This window comes from Sparus aurata, chromosome 6 (assembly GCF_900880675.1).
Source record: "Sparus aurata chromosome 6, fSpaAur1.1, whole genome shotgun sequence".
Taxonomy (NCBI): domain Eukaryota; kingdom Metazoa; phylum Chordata; class Actinopteri; order Spariformes; family Sparidae; genus Sparus; species Sparus aurata.
The window spans coordinates 20,516,567-20,531,422 of record NC_044192.1 but is presented as its reverse complement, the minus strand read 5'-3'; the positions used below and the strand labels follow the sequence as shown (position 1 = coordinate 20,531,422).

At 41.2% G+C, this 14,856-nt stretch overlaps 2 protein-coding genes across 2 annotated transcripts; both read right to left on the bottom strand.

Moving 5' to 3' along the window:
* Positions 1-278: 278 nt before the first annotated feature.
* LOC115582750 (tripartite motif-containing protein 16-like protein) lies at positions 279-4,618 on the bottom strand. The gene is made up of 7 exons (XM_030418930.1): positions 4,036-4,618; positions 3,451-3,546; positions 3,147-3,380; positions 2,892-3,060; positions 2,704-2,793; positions 1,595-1,657; positions 279-1,289 (listed from the first exon to the last, which is right to left on the bottom strand). The coding sequence occupies exons 1-7, from the start codon at positions 4,456-4,458 to the stop codon at positions 754-756; spliced, it is 1,611 nt and encodes a 536-aa protein (XP_030274790.1). The 5' UTR covers positions 4,459-4,618; the 3' UTR covers positions 279-753.
* Positions 4,619-4,861: 243 nt separating this feature from the next.
* strip1 (striatin interacting protein 1) lies at positions 4,862-14,559 on the bottom strand. Its single transcript, XM_030421176.1, has 20 exons — positions 14,407-14,559; positions 12,989-13,058; positions 12,809-12,883; positions 11,634-11,768; positions 11,373-11,493; positions 11,096-11,271; positions 10,876-11,003; positions 10,596-10,778; positions 9,685-9,905; positions 9,426-9,491; positions 9,238-9,301; positions 9,075-9,146; positions 8,602-8,676; positions 8,133-8,230; positions 7,642-7,768; positions 7,369-7,469; positions 7,212-7,278; positions 7,008-7,112; positions 6,719-6,923; positions 4,862-6,250 (listed from the first exon to the last, which is right to left on the bottom strand). The coding sequence occupies exons 1-20, from the start codon at positions 14,557-14,559 to the stop codon at positions 6,003-6,005; spliced, it is 2,490 nt and encodes an 829-aa protein (XP_030277036.1). The 3' UTR covers positions 4,862-6,002.
* Positions 14,560-14,856: the final 297 nt, after the last annotated feature.

Below are 14,856 nucleotides of genomic sequence, written 5' to 3'. Positions count from 1 at the left end.
ATACTTTTGCATACCACACTTTTCAGCTTTATTTTTCTTTTTCAAATGTTTGAAAACCATGTATCATTTTCCTTCCACTCTACAATTATGCACCACTTTGTGTTGGTCTATCACATAAAATCCCAATAAAATACATTTACATTTGTGGTTGTAACAAGACAAAATGTGGAAAGGTTCAAGGGGGGGTAATTACTTTTGCAAGCCACTGTATTTTCAGAATAAAAACACCTGCATGTGTAGAGTCTGTGTTTCAGAACGACAATAACGTGAAACTATTATAAAAGTGAAAATGTTTAAAAGTTGCACAACATGTAACAAAATGCTGCGTTATGTTGAATTCATCTGTGAGCTTGTTCTTCTGTGGTTCCCAAAATGTGGTCCATGTCCCTGCAGAGGTCCTTGAGGTCATATATTACAATGATAAACTGAACTGATACAGTTATTAAGCACATTACAATAAAAAAAGGGAACACATTTAAAACACAAAGGGGTCCTTGTTACACTGAGATATGATTTAAGTAAACGATAAAAGCACAATGACATGTCCTTCACCTAGCAGAGTCAAGTATAAAACATATAGAACAACCTGTTAAGATGGGCTCCAGAGGGGTCCGTGGCACCTACTACTTTATTTTGGGGCGACCCCACATGTAAGATGCAACTAACTTCAGAAGACAAGAAGCTAAATATAAGTATATTTGCTCATGAAAAAGCTGAATCGTTCAAAACTCAAACTCAAACTTCCTCGGTGGTTCACAGTCTGTCGTGTCTCAGATCACAGATCCTGATGCAGCACTTCTCTCCGAGCCAGAAGCCGGGGTACAGCGCCTCTGTGAATTCAGCTTCCACCTTGTAAAGAAACTTCATGCTGTCTGACACCTCGTAGAAAGACAGTGCCCCCTTTTTGAACTCCAGATAGACGCCTATCCTGTGCTGACTGGGGGATGTTGTGAGCTGGATGCTGTCACCTCTGTGGCTCACTGAGTAGCTTCTGGAGCGATCGAGACTCCAGGAATATGCATTGCCACCAAAAGCAGATACTCTTGTGCGGGATTTCCTGTCCATTCCTCTGTAGGCGAGGGCGATCTCAGCCTTGTCTCCCTTCACCTCCACCTCGTAGTAGCAGCGCTCGGCCTGCAGGCCCTCCCTGCACAGCACCTGCCGCCTGTGCATAAACCTCTCGGGGTGAAACATAGTTGAGCTTTTATCGTTCCTCACCTCTTTGTCTCCTACGCAAATGGTCAGGTCCTGGTGAGCGGTGGTGGGGTCCAGGCTGAGGCCACACGCATCTGATGATGAAGACAAAGATGTCAACCGCGCTCAGATCCTTTACTTCAGTAAAACAACGTCAACACTCCATTGCAAATAAATATCCTACAGTAGATAGATAGATAGATAGATAGATAGATAGATAGATAGATAGATAGATAGATGAGGTACTCATGAGGTAAATTTCCTCCGAATACAAAAATTGAGTAAATGTAGTTTGTCACTCTATAACACACGGTCTGCATGAGAGGTTAAAGCTGCGACAATAAACCTTAATTTATTGACTGAACAGTGTAAGGAAGGACATAAGATGCGGAAAGCTCACACTGCAGGAACTCTGCTCTGGTTTTAGGCTCCACAGTCTGTTCGGTCACAGTGATGTTCACTCCTGAAAGACAATTTCACAGCATCAGTAAGAGCCACTGCTGAAGAAACCTGTCGCAGCAGGAAATGCACTGTAGTTAGATAATAACTAATAGCATTCATGACGACTGCGTTCCAGTAGAGCCGTCATTACTATTATTAATAAAATCTATTACTTAATTAATGTAATGTGGAAGATGTCGAGGACGTGTACATGTTCACGTTCATGACAATTGGAACGATCGCTTTGGGATTCGGAATCTTTATGCAATATTGGAAAATGAGAAAGATCGCTACTGAGCAGACCAGTGCGAGGGCGGACAACGCCAATACTCGGAGTACTGTGGTCGGGATACGCTCTGACATCTCAACAATCCGCGACTTCGTGATACAGATGCGAGTTGATGTAGCCACCAATCGGGAGGACATGGCGAAGCTAGCAGCGATAAAAGCTGCAGAGGAGACTGATGAATAACATGAAAATGCATTAAAGGGCTCTTACACCATCCCAACACCATCTCAACAAATAATAAATACACTGGACTTTTGCTCTCTCTCAATTGGATATTCTGACTTTGTGGCAAGCCTGGCTATAAGATGAGGCCATAAGATGAGACTGTTGTTCACTCATGATGGACTAATGTGGACACATGTGCAGACACACATGTAATCTGTATGTACTGTCTAGAGCTTGAATTCAGCTCTGTATGCTACTGCTGTAATATGTTTTGTCAAAGGTCATAACAAAAGAAAAAAAGAGAAGAAAAGAAAAAAGTAATTTGCAAAAGACAAGAAAAGATCAGAATGAAGCTTTTATACTGTGGGTACTGGGGGCGGGACTTGATAAGCTTTGGCTTCTCCCGCTTTTCCCTTTCGGCCATGTGTGTTGTATTATTTGAACAATGATGAAATGTGATGCTTATGAACTGACATGCCCGAAACAAACAACATAAAAATGACGTTAATGTTTGTACCTTAAAGGGTCAGTTCACCAAATTACAAAACACAGCAACGTAAAAAGAGAAATTCAGCTCACATATTAATAACTGTGTATCAGGTTTAAGTACGCACCGTGGGACTGTGAGGTGCTGGCTTCACCTCCTTGCTGCATGTCATCCTCCTCTGTCTCTCCTCCTGACTCCCACCGCTCTCCGCTGTCGGCTGTATTGAACAAATAGTGAATAAAGGCCAAAGTGCAATATTTGTGTTCCTTTCTGAAAATGTCGACGGGATTTCCACATGTCCACAAACACACGTACCGGTTTGAGAGATTGTTGCAAATTCTTTGTCACATAATGCCTCCAGCTGCCTCCCAAGCTCATCGACGGCTCTCTTTGTGAGCTCAAAGGGGCGAAGTGGATCCTCTGAGGCCCCACCAAGAGGATGAAGATGGTCTTTTTCACAGAGACGGCGCACAGAGGGCCATCTCTGTGAAGGAAAGGGGAGACAGAGGAACAGAATCATCATCAAGCAGACAGATTCAGGTTAACTTTTGAGGGAAGTGATCACAGTACCTCCAAGAAATGGACATCGTCGTCAGTCTGTGCCAGACGCTCCAGCTCAGCACCCCTCCTCCTCGTTTCATTCATCTTCACCTCCAGAGTCTGTAGAGAGGTCTGAACCCGGGCTGCCGTCGCCTTCCCCTGAACTCCGATCGCCTCCTTCAGTGACATGAAATGTCTCTGGATGGAGTCGATGACACCGGCCAGGACGGCCTCACAGTAGTCCTCTGTGTTCCTCGCCTCCTCCTGTTTTATACGCACGATTATTTCTCTTTTTCCACGAGCACATACATATAAAGACACATGTTCTCCTCACCTGAATCCGTTCAAGAGCCTTCCTCAAGTTCCTCTGTTTCTTTTCTTGTTTCTGGAGAATCTGCTGGGATTTCATCTGTATGTTCTCCAGCTCCTCCTTCAGAAACACACATTATTCGTTTAGACCTTTTTAAAATAGGATCAATAAAACATCCTTGTGTCTGTTGAAGTGTGTGACCCAATCATGGTTTGGTTGGATTTATCTGAGCGTGTATTTTGGAAAGAAGCTACATCTTTTTTTTGCCTTTTCTCCACCATATGAAACATTTGATCTAGTTGCGTGTTTTGTCTGCAAAGGTACAGTGAGTTAGAAGAAGAAGAAGAAGAAGAAGAAGAAGAAGAAGAGCTCATTCTGGATGCGTGAATGCAGCTGACAGATATTTTTGTCTTGGGTGGAGCTGAACTGCAGTGATTCGGCTCTTGTAAACCTCACCGACCGGTTTCATTATTTATGGCACAAAAAACAAAAGTTGTTTGTTCACTCGTATACTACCATATTCAACAGGTTTACAGCTGAAGAGTCTCCTCAGTCGGTAACAAAACAAATAAAGGTGAGTCAGAACTTGTGGTTCTGTTTATGTTTTACCTGATTCCTTCTTCTTTCCCTGCTCACAAACCCAAAAGTGTGCCCTGTGTGCTCAGCTGAAGCACACACTTGACATATGACCTTCTCATCTGTGCAGCAGTAAACATCCAGGGAGCGGTTGTGCCTCCCACATAAAGGACTTCCTGTTTTTGTCCAGGTCCGAGCTCTCTTCAGGGCCGGTGTGTCCCTCACCAAGTCAGCCAGAGTTGTATTCTCAATCAGCCGAGGTCTAATGGCAAACCTGTTGCCACATTCAGGACAGCTGCAAGGAGAGCGGCTCCCCTCCTCGTGATCCCAGCGGTCCTGAATGCACCGCATGCAGAAGTTGTGCCCACAGGGAACAGTGACAGGATTCCTGAGAACCTGGCTGCAGATTGGACAGCACAGGCGGTTCATCCTCACAGGTATTCGAGCCTCGGCCATGTTTGTGTGGAGAAAGGCGGGCTGTGTGTATGCTTTGGTTTCGTTTCCAGCCCAAGTGAAGTAACAGTCTTGTGCTGTGGGTGTGTGTGTGTGTGTGTGGTTTCCTGATGTCAGACTGGAGATGGGTGTGACTAAATTATTTGAATAGTATTCAAAAGGGAAGAGGAACTAAAGGTTAACAATGCTGTGGTTGTGCTTTAGAACTCTAATGTAAGAAATGTTTCAAGGGCATTTGCTTTGCTAATCGGGGCTGAGGTTGAGACTAAAACAGAGCGAACTAGAAACAGAAAAAGGAAATTACGCCGCAGCATTACAGCTGACTCTGTTTCTGTCCAATCACAAACAAGAAGTGTTGTTCTCGTTTTTCCTGTAGTCTGAGATGTGACTGAAAAATACAAATAAATGCGGCATGAATGACAACATTTTATTACAGTATTTGAGTCAATGTCAAACAAAGACAAAGCCATGATAAATAAGTTTCACAATTTACATGTATTCTTATTTTCTTAACCTTTAAAATAAAACAAGAACAGGTGAAAAGTAGAAAAAAAGAGGAAAAATGGTTCTTTACCTGGCAAAAAAATTTAGTTACCACGTTCATTTCAAAACAGAAACACCAGCTCTCAAACCAGAAACGTATATGTTTCTTTCACGCAATCGAATCTTGTGAATGTGTGCAACCAGGTTTGTTTTTCCACACAAAAAGCAAATTAAGATACTAAAGAGTTTCTTTAGATTAAAAAATAAAATAAAGGCTGTATCATTGTTCAGCCTGGTGGTCAGGTGAGGTCCGAGTAATCAACCTCTGTGGTCCCAGAGCAAAGGTGTGTAGGCAGCAGTCGGGAGACAACATCAGAATAAAGCAAATAAAAGTCAAATCAGATGCAAATGTAGCAGACCAACAAAAGGGTAAGTCACGTAAACATAAGTTTATCCCTTCCAGGTTATAACAATTAAAAGTGATACATGATTTAATTTGGTACATACAGAAACTATTCCTGTCACCTCTCCGATGAAGGTAAACTCAAGAGATGTATCATGAAATACTATACTTATTAACCTGTTTGAGTCTTAACCATTAATGCAAAAAAAAAAGTTTAGAAATATTAATTTAATCCAAATAAATTTATTTAAAACTAAGACTGAACATAATGTCATGTAGTGCTTCAAGGTCAAACCTACAGACCTTCTGTACCAGGTAAGAGGTACAAGAAGTGAATACCTGTGTGTGCGAAGGTCCACAAACGGAGCGAGATTTAGCACTCAAGTCTTTTTCAGCTAAAAAAAAAACGTGGGTGGCATTAGTGTAGGAAAAGTCTCAATAGTTCAACACGAGAAGCTTTTGGTTGGCGTGAGAACTGAAAGTCTAAACCTGGGTGACTTTTGAGATTGAAATCCATCCATCAGCTCAGTCTGTACAGAACTTGTAACAACATAATGCTGTGATCTGTGAGCGATCAGTGCGAGCACCGTTGGTGGTTTCTCTGAGCTCCTGATTGAAACAGTTTTATTTCACGTATGAGGATATTGACAGCTGTTGACTCTCACTGTAGCAGTTCTTCCCAGGAAATAGGTTTAGAGAAGACCTCCCGCTCAAGCCAGAGGTCGTAGTTCATTTGGAAGTCCTCAGGCAGGTCCACCCGCTGTCCCAGAACGCTTTGCAGGCAGTTGTCCACAGGAAGGAAGTCCGGGTTAGTGTGGCTCTTCTCGTAGCGGCGGCTGTTGAAGCGTTCGATGTTGGCCCGCAGAGCACACTCCTCAGCCTGGAAGTCCCAGGGACGAGCATCCAGGTCTGCTCCAAGAAAATAAAAACAAGCTCAAGTTTAGGGTGGGAACACAAATTCATTCTGACTTTGTCAAATAAATACAGATTTATTTGATGTGGTTAGGTTTATAAAATGTTATAAAATGCCATCAAAATTTCCTTAATCCTAGTTAACTTCTGTCTGACGAACTGTGAAAAGCCTAAAATATTCAGTTTACTGCCTTAGAGGATAGAAAAAAAATGCCAGGATAGTTACCAATTCATCTTTTGTCAGGAATCGATTCATTTATTGACTGTGTCAGCGCGTTTTAGTACCAAATACACTTCACTGCACACTCATGGGCATCCACCGCAAATCAGTTATAAACAAACTCTACAATGCATAAAAAAAACCACCGCCAGTATATAGTTTTATTCTACGTCTTTGCCCAGCTGAAGCTTCAGTCATCATTGAGTTTATCTGAGTGGATGTATTGTATGTTTGTTTCCTCTCACCGTTTCCGTACGCCCAGTCATCGTTGAGCCGATGTCGGACCTTCTGGTAGATGGCAGACATGGTCTTCATGTTGCTCTTCCTCCACTGGCGTCCCAGGTATTTGGTCTGCACCTTGAGCAGCTTGAGGACATACAGCTGCATCATGGCCTGCTTGACCTTCAGCGCCCTCTTCAGGATGGGAGCAGATTTAAACACCACCAGCATCTGGGAGGGAAAAGATCATGTTGAGGGCTCCAAAATGGTGTCTTTGATAAATGTTGTGGTAATTTGCATGTTATGGGATCTCACCATTGTTCTGGAGTGCTTCCACTTAGTCAGTTTGTTGAGGATCCTCAGCAGGTTAATGCAGGAGAAGAGATTCCTCCAGCAGAACTGATTGTTGTCTCCTGCTTCCTGTAAAAGACAGAATAGCCGCGTTTAAAATGACTTTAATTTTGACATCAGCAGTCAAAGCAACACTCAAACACAACTGTAAATCATCAGAAAACGTACCAAACTCTCTGCAGTTAACTCCGGAAGCTCATGCACCACACAATATGGGAAGTCAAGGACTGAAATGCTGTTAGGAAAAGACAAGAAATAAAGGAAACTGACATTTCCTGTAAATGGGAGTCATGATTTTTGTCATTCAAAGAGGCCGTGACCGTACCTGTTTTTAGCTGTGATGTAAGACATGATGTTCTGGTTGAAGAACTTCAGAATGAGGGGGATGCAGTTGGCAAACACAAGGTGCTGAGCCATGTACTCAAACTGGGAAATAAGCACACAAAGACAAAAAACATTTTGCCATTTCCTTCCATCCACATGAAATAATAAGAATGAGATGAAGAGTTGCTTTAATCCTCTCAAGTATTTAGGGAAATAAATAATACAGTTGCACGAAATTCTGGACTTGGAGATGACACGCGTGTGGCATCCTCACCTGATAAATGTGGTTGAGTTTGAAGTGTTTCAGAAGCAGCAGCAGGATGGCAGAGATGGCTTTCACGATGATCTCTTTGTGTCGATTCACATCCACGCCAAGTTTCATGCTTTGCAGCACTGTGGTCCTGTAGAGTCAGACACAACAAATCAAACAGCTATTCGAGCTTACCGATGATCCTCAGAGAGAAATCTACAATGTGTTTTACCTTGATGTGGTTTATTCAGGAGATAGAATGTTTCATTTCTTTTTGTATTAGGTTTAAATTCTTTTCAAATCTGTTAATCAAACCTTTGGCTATACAATTTTTAATCACTCCTTGGTTTCATGTCCAATTCCAACTACATCCGAAAGCAGGTGCCAGTTATTCTTCTGCAAATATAAATCTAACTGCAGAATTGTTACTGAAATTAGGATGTTTTCCTCGGTAGGAACATAATGTTGCACCAAGAAAGAACTGGCAAAGCTTTTAGAGGCACTTAATCACTTACGGCATCTCCTCCGGCAGCACGTCTGCCAGGATGTTGATGGAGTCCGTCTTGGCTTTAGAAGTCGGAGCAGCTGCAAGCAGGATCTTCAGCAGAGCGATCTGACATTGAGACAGACACACCATGAAGTCAGTTACAAAACATTCTGCTCCTGAAGTGCTACATTAGCAGTCAGATGAACAGTGATGGCTTGTGCTATAAGAAAAGAGATGTAGATTGTGCAGTGGCTATAAATTGAATGCCCAAATTGTCTGTCATTGGTGCTGCCTGTATGGACATTTGACTTCTAAATTCAATATCAAAATGTACAATTACGTGGTTATCTGAACTTCAACCGCCTGGGTGACTCTCTGGCTTGTTTGTCTTAATTTCTCAAATACAAGAAACTAAAACTGTGAAATGCACCGTAACCCTTTTAAATTATTAAAAGCATGAAAATGTGAATAATAATGACTTTGTCTGTAGTACTGACCATGTATTGGGGCAAACTTGGCAGAATTCCCTGATAGAGCAGCTCAGTGGAGGACATATCCACCTCCTCTTCACCCTGATGACAAGGAGGGGGGGAAAAAAAAAACACACACACAAAAATGTTACCAGAACACCACAAGACAGTTTGATACAGCAGACACAGGGTCTTCAACCATCTGCTATCCTTAACCAGAGGACAGAGACTTAACCTCACCTGCTAGTATGCAGAATGTATCGCTTATTGAGAAAAAAAAAACATGGAAAAGAATGCTAAATACTGCATTGCGCCCAGATTTTGTGAAACACAAGTTATTCTAGCTCAAAACTTAAGACCACACGTAACAGCATGACAGCAGGGATATAACCCTTTAAAATGAACAAACACAGCAGTTAACAAATCAAACTACAGTCTCAAGAGCAAAGGCATCATCCTCAAACGTAATGAATTATTAAGGTGAGTGGTTTTTGTCTTACCCCAGACAGAGGTGTTTTCTGAAACTCTTCCTCCTTTATTATCTGTATCTCAGCAATGGAGACGTACTTGTGCTGAAACAGATAAAAAACTTAAGATGTGAGTTCACAATACGCACTCGTTAAAAGTAGTTTTACTGAAATATAGTGAATGGCAATGTGGTACCTGCTTTAATGTCTTTATACTCTCATGAATTGGTCTGGGTAAGCCAACAACTGTATCTGTATCACTGCAAGACATGAACAAGGATTAACATGCATTAACGCATTATGCCAGCACACACAATACAGATGGAGTATAAAATACAAGTCTTAAGTTACTTTGTGTTTGAGGCCAACAATGAGGAAACTTACCTTCCGAGTGTGTAACCAATAAATTTACTTCTACTTGATTCCAGGAAATTTTCAATGTCCTTTTCTCTGTTGGAGCAAAAACAATAACATCAAAACAAAACTGATCTGAGTTTGATTATTATGGATTTCCCTTTAAATATATACACAGGAGGAGGAAATCAATAAATCAACTTAAGTTTAATTACAGGGAAAAACATAATAATACTATTAAAATGTCAACACATATGCAGTATTATCATCTCGTCAGACTGGGCAGTACCTAACTTTTGGAGCCCACGGCAGCCCTTTGGGAAAGGACACCCTCTCTGACGGAGGGTGAGGAATAGGTGGAGGCATCACCTCATCCCTCTCTAGAGGGAAAGTCTCTGCCTCGATAGAATTGTCATTGTCATCGTTGTCATCCTCATCCTCACGGGAGTCATCAGCCTTGTAAGGATCCTTTTCGTTGAAGGCGTCAAGGTTGTCCTGTTTGATTAATGCCTGCATGGGAAACAAGGAAAGCGTAAAGATATTGAGACATGGCAACTGTAGCAGAGCTGAAAAGGGGTGACAGGTGGGAAATATAATACCATGATGTTTGCAGGCCTGAATAAAGCAATCAACCTGTCTTTCCACTAAAAAAACATAATCACCAGCATCAGGTAAGATATGCATGATGTGCAGAATATTATGTTAATTAAAATAATGTCAAAATGTAATCACTATTTTATCTATTTAATCCGTTTTAGGACTCCAGTAATCTGATGAACAAATGATTGAAAATGGCTAGTAAAATATTAGTGTTTCGATACTATGGCGTATAAATCCGCATATCAACTGAGGAAGCCATCATCGTGTCATGTTTATATATCTTTTCGGCCAACTTCATGTAAATCTAGTAAAACAACACATGCTTGGAAGTTTCTACAGATAAACTTAAAACTGTGACAGTCATGGTTCCAGTAAGTAAGGCATATAAATGAGAATATACCCCTTAATACTGTAGCAAAAACAAAACCTCACAGTTTAGTTTGACTCCAGCTGTATTAAAGTCGTTGTCTACATGTAAAATTAGTCAGCATAGTCCTAACTGAGTTAATAATGTCAAATTGATGGTAGATGCTTCACCCATAGCTAACTTTAAACTGCAATATGTTGTTGTTTTGAGCAGATAGCAGCTATAATGACTACCTTGTGTTCACGGCGCGCCCGTTTCTGCTGCTGCTCTATGAGGTCGGAAGCAGATGCAGGTGGAGAGGCTGCCCTCATACTGCGAATCACTCGGATGCTGTCCTCTGGCAGAGGGGGGAGACCCAGCTCCTCACGCTTATGGACCTTTATGCTTTGGAGCTGCTCAAACCCTCCAAGTGTGAACTGAAACACAGGAGAGGATTTTTATATTTTTAGGATTTGAGATTGAGTGGGAATTCAGAGTTATCAGTTATTGATGTCAGATATTTCTGTCTCTCACCAGTATACTCTTCCACAACAGCAACAACACCTTCTTCATTGGGAAGTGAGGGGCGTGACCACTGCAGAACTTGGTAACCATACTGAAGAGCATGACAGAGATGGGCTCGTTGTTGAAAAGAGGAGATCCTAGATTAAAGAAAGGGAGTGGAGATAGTTTATTCAGCAATTTTTTACTTGTACTATGACATGGCACAGCATTTGACTCTGATGAAACTTACCCAGTTCTGCTCTGAAGGTTTCCCGGATGATTTTCCATTCAGGCTTGTCGGCTGGGTCATCCTTTTGTATCGTCTCCACCATCAGGTACATGATGTTAAGCAGCACCCTGAGATCTGTGCTGTCAGCGAGGGAGATGGCTGGTTTTCTGACAGCACTACTACAGGCAGCACTGTTACTGAAAGAGGGAATGGAAATGTTAGATATGCTTCTGCAGACAAAACAAATGTACTGCAGAAAATGCATCTACTTGTTGTGCTTAATGGATGGAGAGCATACTCAATCTCCATGTTGAGTAGTTCCACCAGAGCAGAGAAGGTCCCAACATCCAGCAGCAGAAAGATGTTGTATCTCATCCAGTGCTGCACCTCAGCCTCAGAGCTGCACTCTGCAAAGGTTCCTGGAGAGAAACAAGATTTACCACTTTGAAATATAAAGAGAAAATTAAAATTGCCTCCTTGATCAATGATCATTCATTCTCTTGTCCTTGTTCATTCTAATTCAATTCATGCTAAAACCTTCTTTGTGATGTGGACTGACCCTGAGCCATGTAGAGAATAGCTCTGGCAACCTTCAGTCTCTTCTCCCGGGCGATCACCTCCAGACTGTCCAACAGGCGCATGGCGTGAGCTCTGTGCTGAGCTGCATCGAGCTCGGTCCACTTCTTATCAGCAACTAAAGACACGGGGGAAGGGGAAGATAATAAACTTAAAGCGAAACTCTCGCCAAAATGCAATCTAGGCTTTTTTTGTGAATGTATGTGAGTCAAACCTTTGTGTAAAAGCATAATTATGACGAAAGAGGCACTTTTAAGATTTACCCTATTTTCGTTTTTCAATTCAACTCATTTTCGATGGGAGTGCTACGGGCACTTTTACGATAGCATCAAAATCGCTATTTTTAAAACACTCAGAAGGCTCGACACAACATGAAACTTTGCTCGTAGTATCACCAGGGTCTCTACACATGAACACGGGCATTGAGAACATTGTTTGTGTACACAGAGTTTATTAAAAATAAAGTTTTGAAACAACTCACGTTAGCAGATGCTTGTTGGGCTCGCCGCCGTCCTGCCAGTGGAGAAGTGTCGATTTCCGGATGCGATTTAACATGGAGGAGAGTTAAGGTGGACCGCTCCTAAAGCTTAGTTCCATACAAATGCATGGGTAATTCATTGTTTTGTCGTGAGCGAAAAACAATATTGACCCTGAAGTTGAAAAAGGAGCCTCATATAAGAAACAATACTAAAATAAAAAGCTGGAAAAGTCAAGTGAGATATCGTGTGGATGGTTGTTGCCGGAAGACAGTAGCGGTTCACCTTAACTCTCCTCCAAGCTACGTCTCATTCGATCGACACTTCTCCATTGGCAGGACGGCGGCTAGCGGAATAAGCATCTGCTAACGTGAGTTATTCAAAAACTTTCTTTTTAGTAAACTCTGTGTACACAAACAATGTTCTCAATGCTCGTGTTCATGATTTTGATGCTATCGCTAAAGTGCCCATAGAACTCCCATTGAAAATGAGTTTGTCCCGAAAACAAATATATGGTAAATCTTAAAAGTGCCTCTTTCGTCATAAATATGCTTTTATATGAAGGTTCGACTCGGATACATTCACAAAAAAAGCCTAGGTTACATTTTGGCGAGAGTTTCGCTTTAAGATCGATCCTTTCTTCATCTTAGATGTCATAAATTATTACCGATTGTTTACATACCATGTGCTCTGAATTCCACCTCAAAGCACTTCCTGTTGAGAGCAAACTCTGGTCCTTCAGTATAACTGTACAGCTCTGAAACATACATAAAGAACATATAAGTAATGTGAACAACAGAATGAAGTTTTTTGGGGGAAAAAGCAGTTAGGAAATCTCAATGCCTGTGATGATCACACGCACCTGACAGCTCTGCAGCCCATTTGTCTGTATCAGCATATTCAAACTCGAGGTCTGGAGACTCACACAGCCCCTGAGCATAAAACAAGAGACATTGAATTACTTTATGATCCAACAAATTATCATCAAACTCTCCAGCCACAAGCCCAAAAGGATCAGTTCACCCGAATCCCCCAGAGATCTGATTCCAAATGGTCCATTCCATTGGAAGTGAATGCATCACAGTCCGAGCAGATCAGTTTCTTTTACTGTTCAATACCAGCATGTTTCTTTGACAGTTGTACAAAACACGACATCAAACTTACGCATCTACACTAGGAGTGCAATGACACAGCTGGCCCATGGTTTGATATGTACCTCAGCTTTTGGATCAGTTTTAAGCTCTGTATGCATTTCTTGTGAGGAGAAGAAACAGCTATAGAAAAAATTCACTTTAGTCTTGACAAATGTTTTGTATACAAAAAACTAATTGGCAATAAACCAGTTTCTGAGTCAAGTCACTACACAGAATCAGATTTTGCATGCAAAACATAATTGTTATCATTTTATACAAGATAGACCAGCTGTATCATTAAAAATCTGTCAGTAATGAGTTTAATACAAAGCTATAATATACATAATGATAGGTACTTATGTAATTATGCATGTACAAGTGAAATTTGGAATGCAGAACTTTTACTTGTATTAATTACATTTTACATTGTAGTGTTTCTACTTAGACTTAGGAAATTAATTTACAACACATTGCTAATCATGCATTATTTAATTGCATGTCGATAACTTCCCCTCAATCACATTTACCGTTCAACCGTTAGACTATGATTTTGGCGTATTTAGTTTACGTATTATTTCATGATTATTCAAAAGATTACAAGAGATCAAAACTCCCCGTGCACTCGTTAAAAAACATGAATTCCGGAAGTGATTTAATCGAAGATTAATTCATCTGAGATCTTACACTGTCATGCAAAAGAAGGGTTTCATTGTAACCAGATATAGCATGTAGTTACATCAACACACCAGGCTGGTTCATTATGAAGACGAAGCCTAACTTATCTACCAAACAGGACCTGGTAGATTTTGTTTTCAACAGGTCGCCCCTGGATTCCTGACAGACAGTTCAGTCTGGCCCGTCACCAGCTAGCATCAGCTAGCTAGCCACTGCTAACCTACTGCGCTAATCAGGAAAATGTAGATTAACACTGGACTTCAAATAAAACACTGCACGATTAAAGGTACTTTACTTCAGTAATGTCAAGATGTAGTTGGCATCACTGAGTCATGTTAGAAGTAATAATTAACCAACACTAGCCTGACAGAGCTAGCTACAGTTTAGTGTTACAGTAGCAGCAGCAGCAGAAAAGGCCTTCTGTTTATCATAACTCACGACAAAAATGGATCGCAAACTTCGGTACACGTACCTCTGAATCTTTTCTTGGGTTGCGGGTGAATTCGCCCCTGCTTTTGTTTGGTAGCATAGCTCTCTGTTTATTGTTTAGAGGAAGCCCACCACCGTTCCCACCGACGTCCATATTTTTTGGGGCGCAGCGTATTCTCGCGAGAAGAGAGTTCATGTGCGAGATTCTGACTGTATTACCCCTCAGCTGTCCAGTCATATTTTATTTATATCTAGCATTCCCTATTACATAGGCAAAACATCATCTTTTGTATATAAATTATATTGTATTATACATTTTTTGTTTTAATTGAATAATGTAACTATTTAATGTTATTCAATTCCTGTGGTTTCATATACATATCAATCATACTCATTGTTTGTTTTTAGTTTCTGCTTCTTTCTCCTCATTAATTTTTCCCTTTTGCCCTCTGGTTTTATGTTTGCATTAATGTGATGGTGGAAAAATGGAAGC

Bases quoted from the DNA above. Each gene is read 5' to 3' on its own strand.
- LOC115582750 (XM_030418930.1), bottom strand. From the start codon at position 4,458: ATGGCCGAGGCTCGAATACCTGTGAGGATGAACCGCCTGTGCTGTCCA. The intron at 3,547-4,035 runs GTAAAACATAAA...GTGTTTCTGAAG, and splicing joins GGGAAAGAAGAAGGAATCAG to GAGGAGCTGGAGAACATACA. The intron at 1,658-2,703 runs GTGCGTACTTAA...ATTGTCTTTCAG, and splicing joins CAGCACCTCACAGTCCCACG to GAGTGAACATCACTGTGACC.
- strip1 (XM_030421176.1), bottom strand. From the start codon at position 14,559: ATGAACTCTCTTCTCGCGAGAATACGCTGCGCCCCAAAAAATATGGAC. The intron at 8,677-9,074 runs GTAAGACAAAAA...CCTTGTCATCAG, and splicing joins AGAAAACACCTCTGTCTGGG to GGTGAAGAGGAGGTGGATAT. The intron at 6,251-6,718 runs GTGAGAGGAAAC...TTCTTGGAGCAG, and splicing joins TGACTGGGCGTACGGAAACG to ACCTGGATGCTCGTCCCTGG.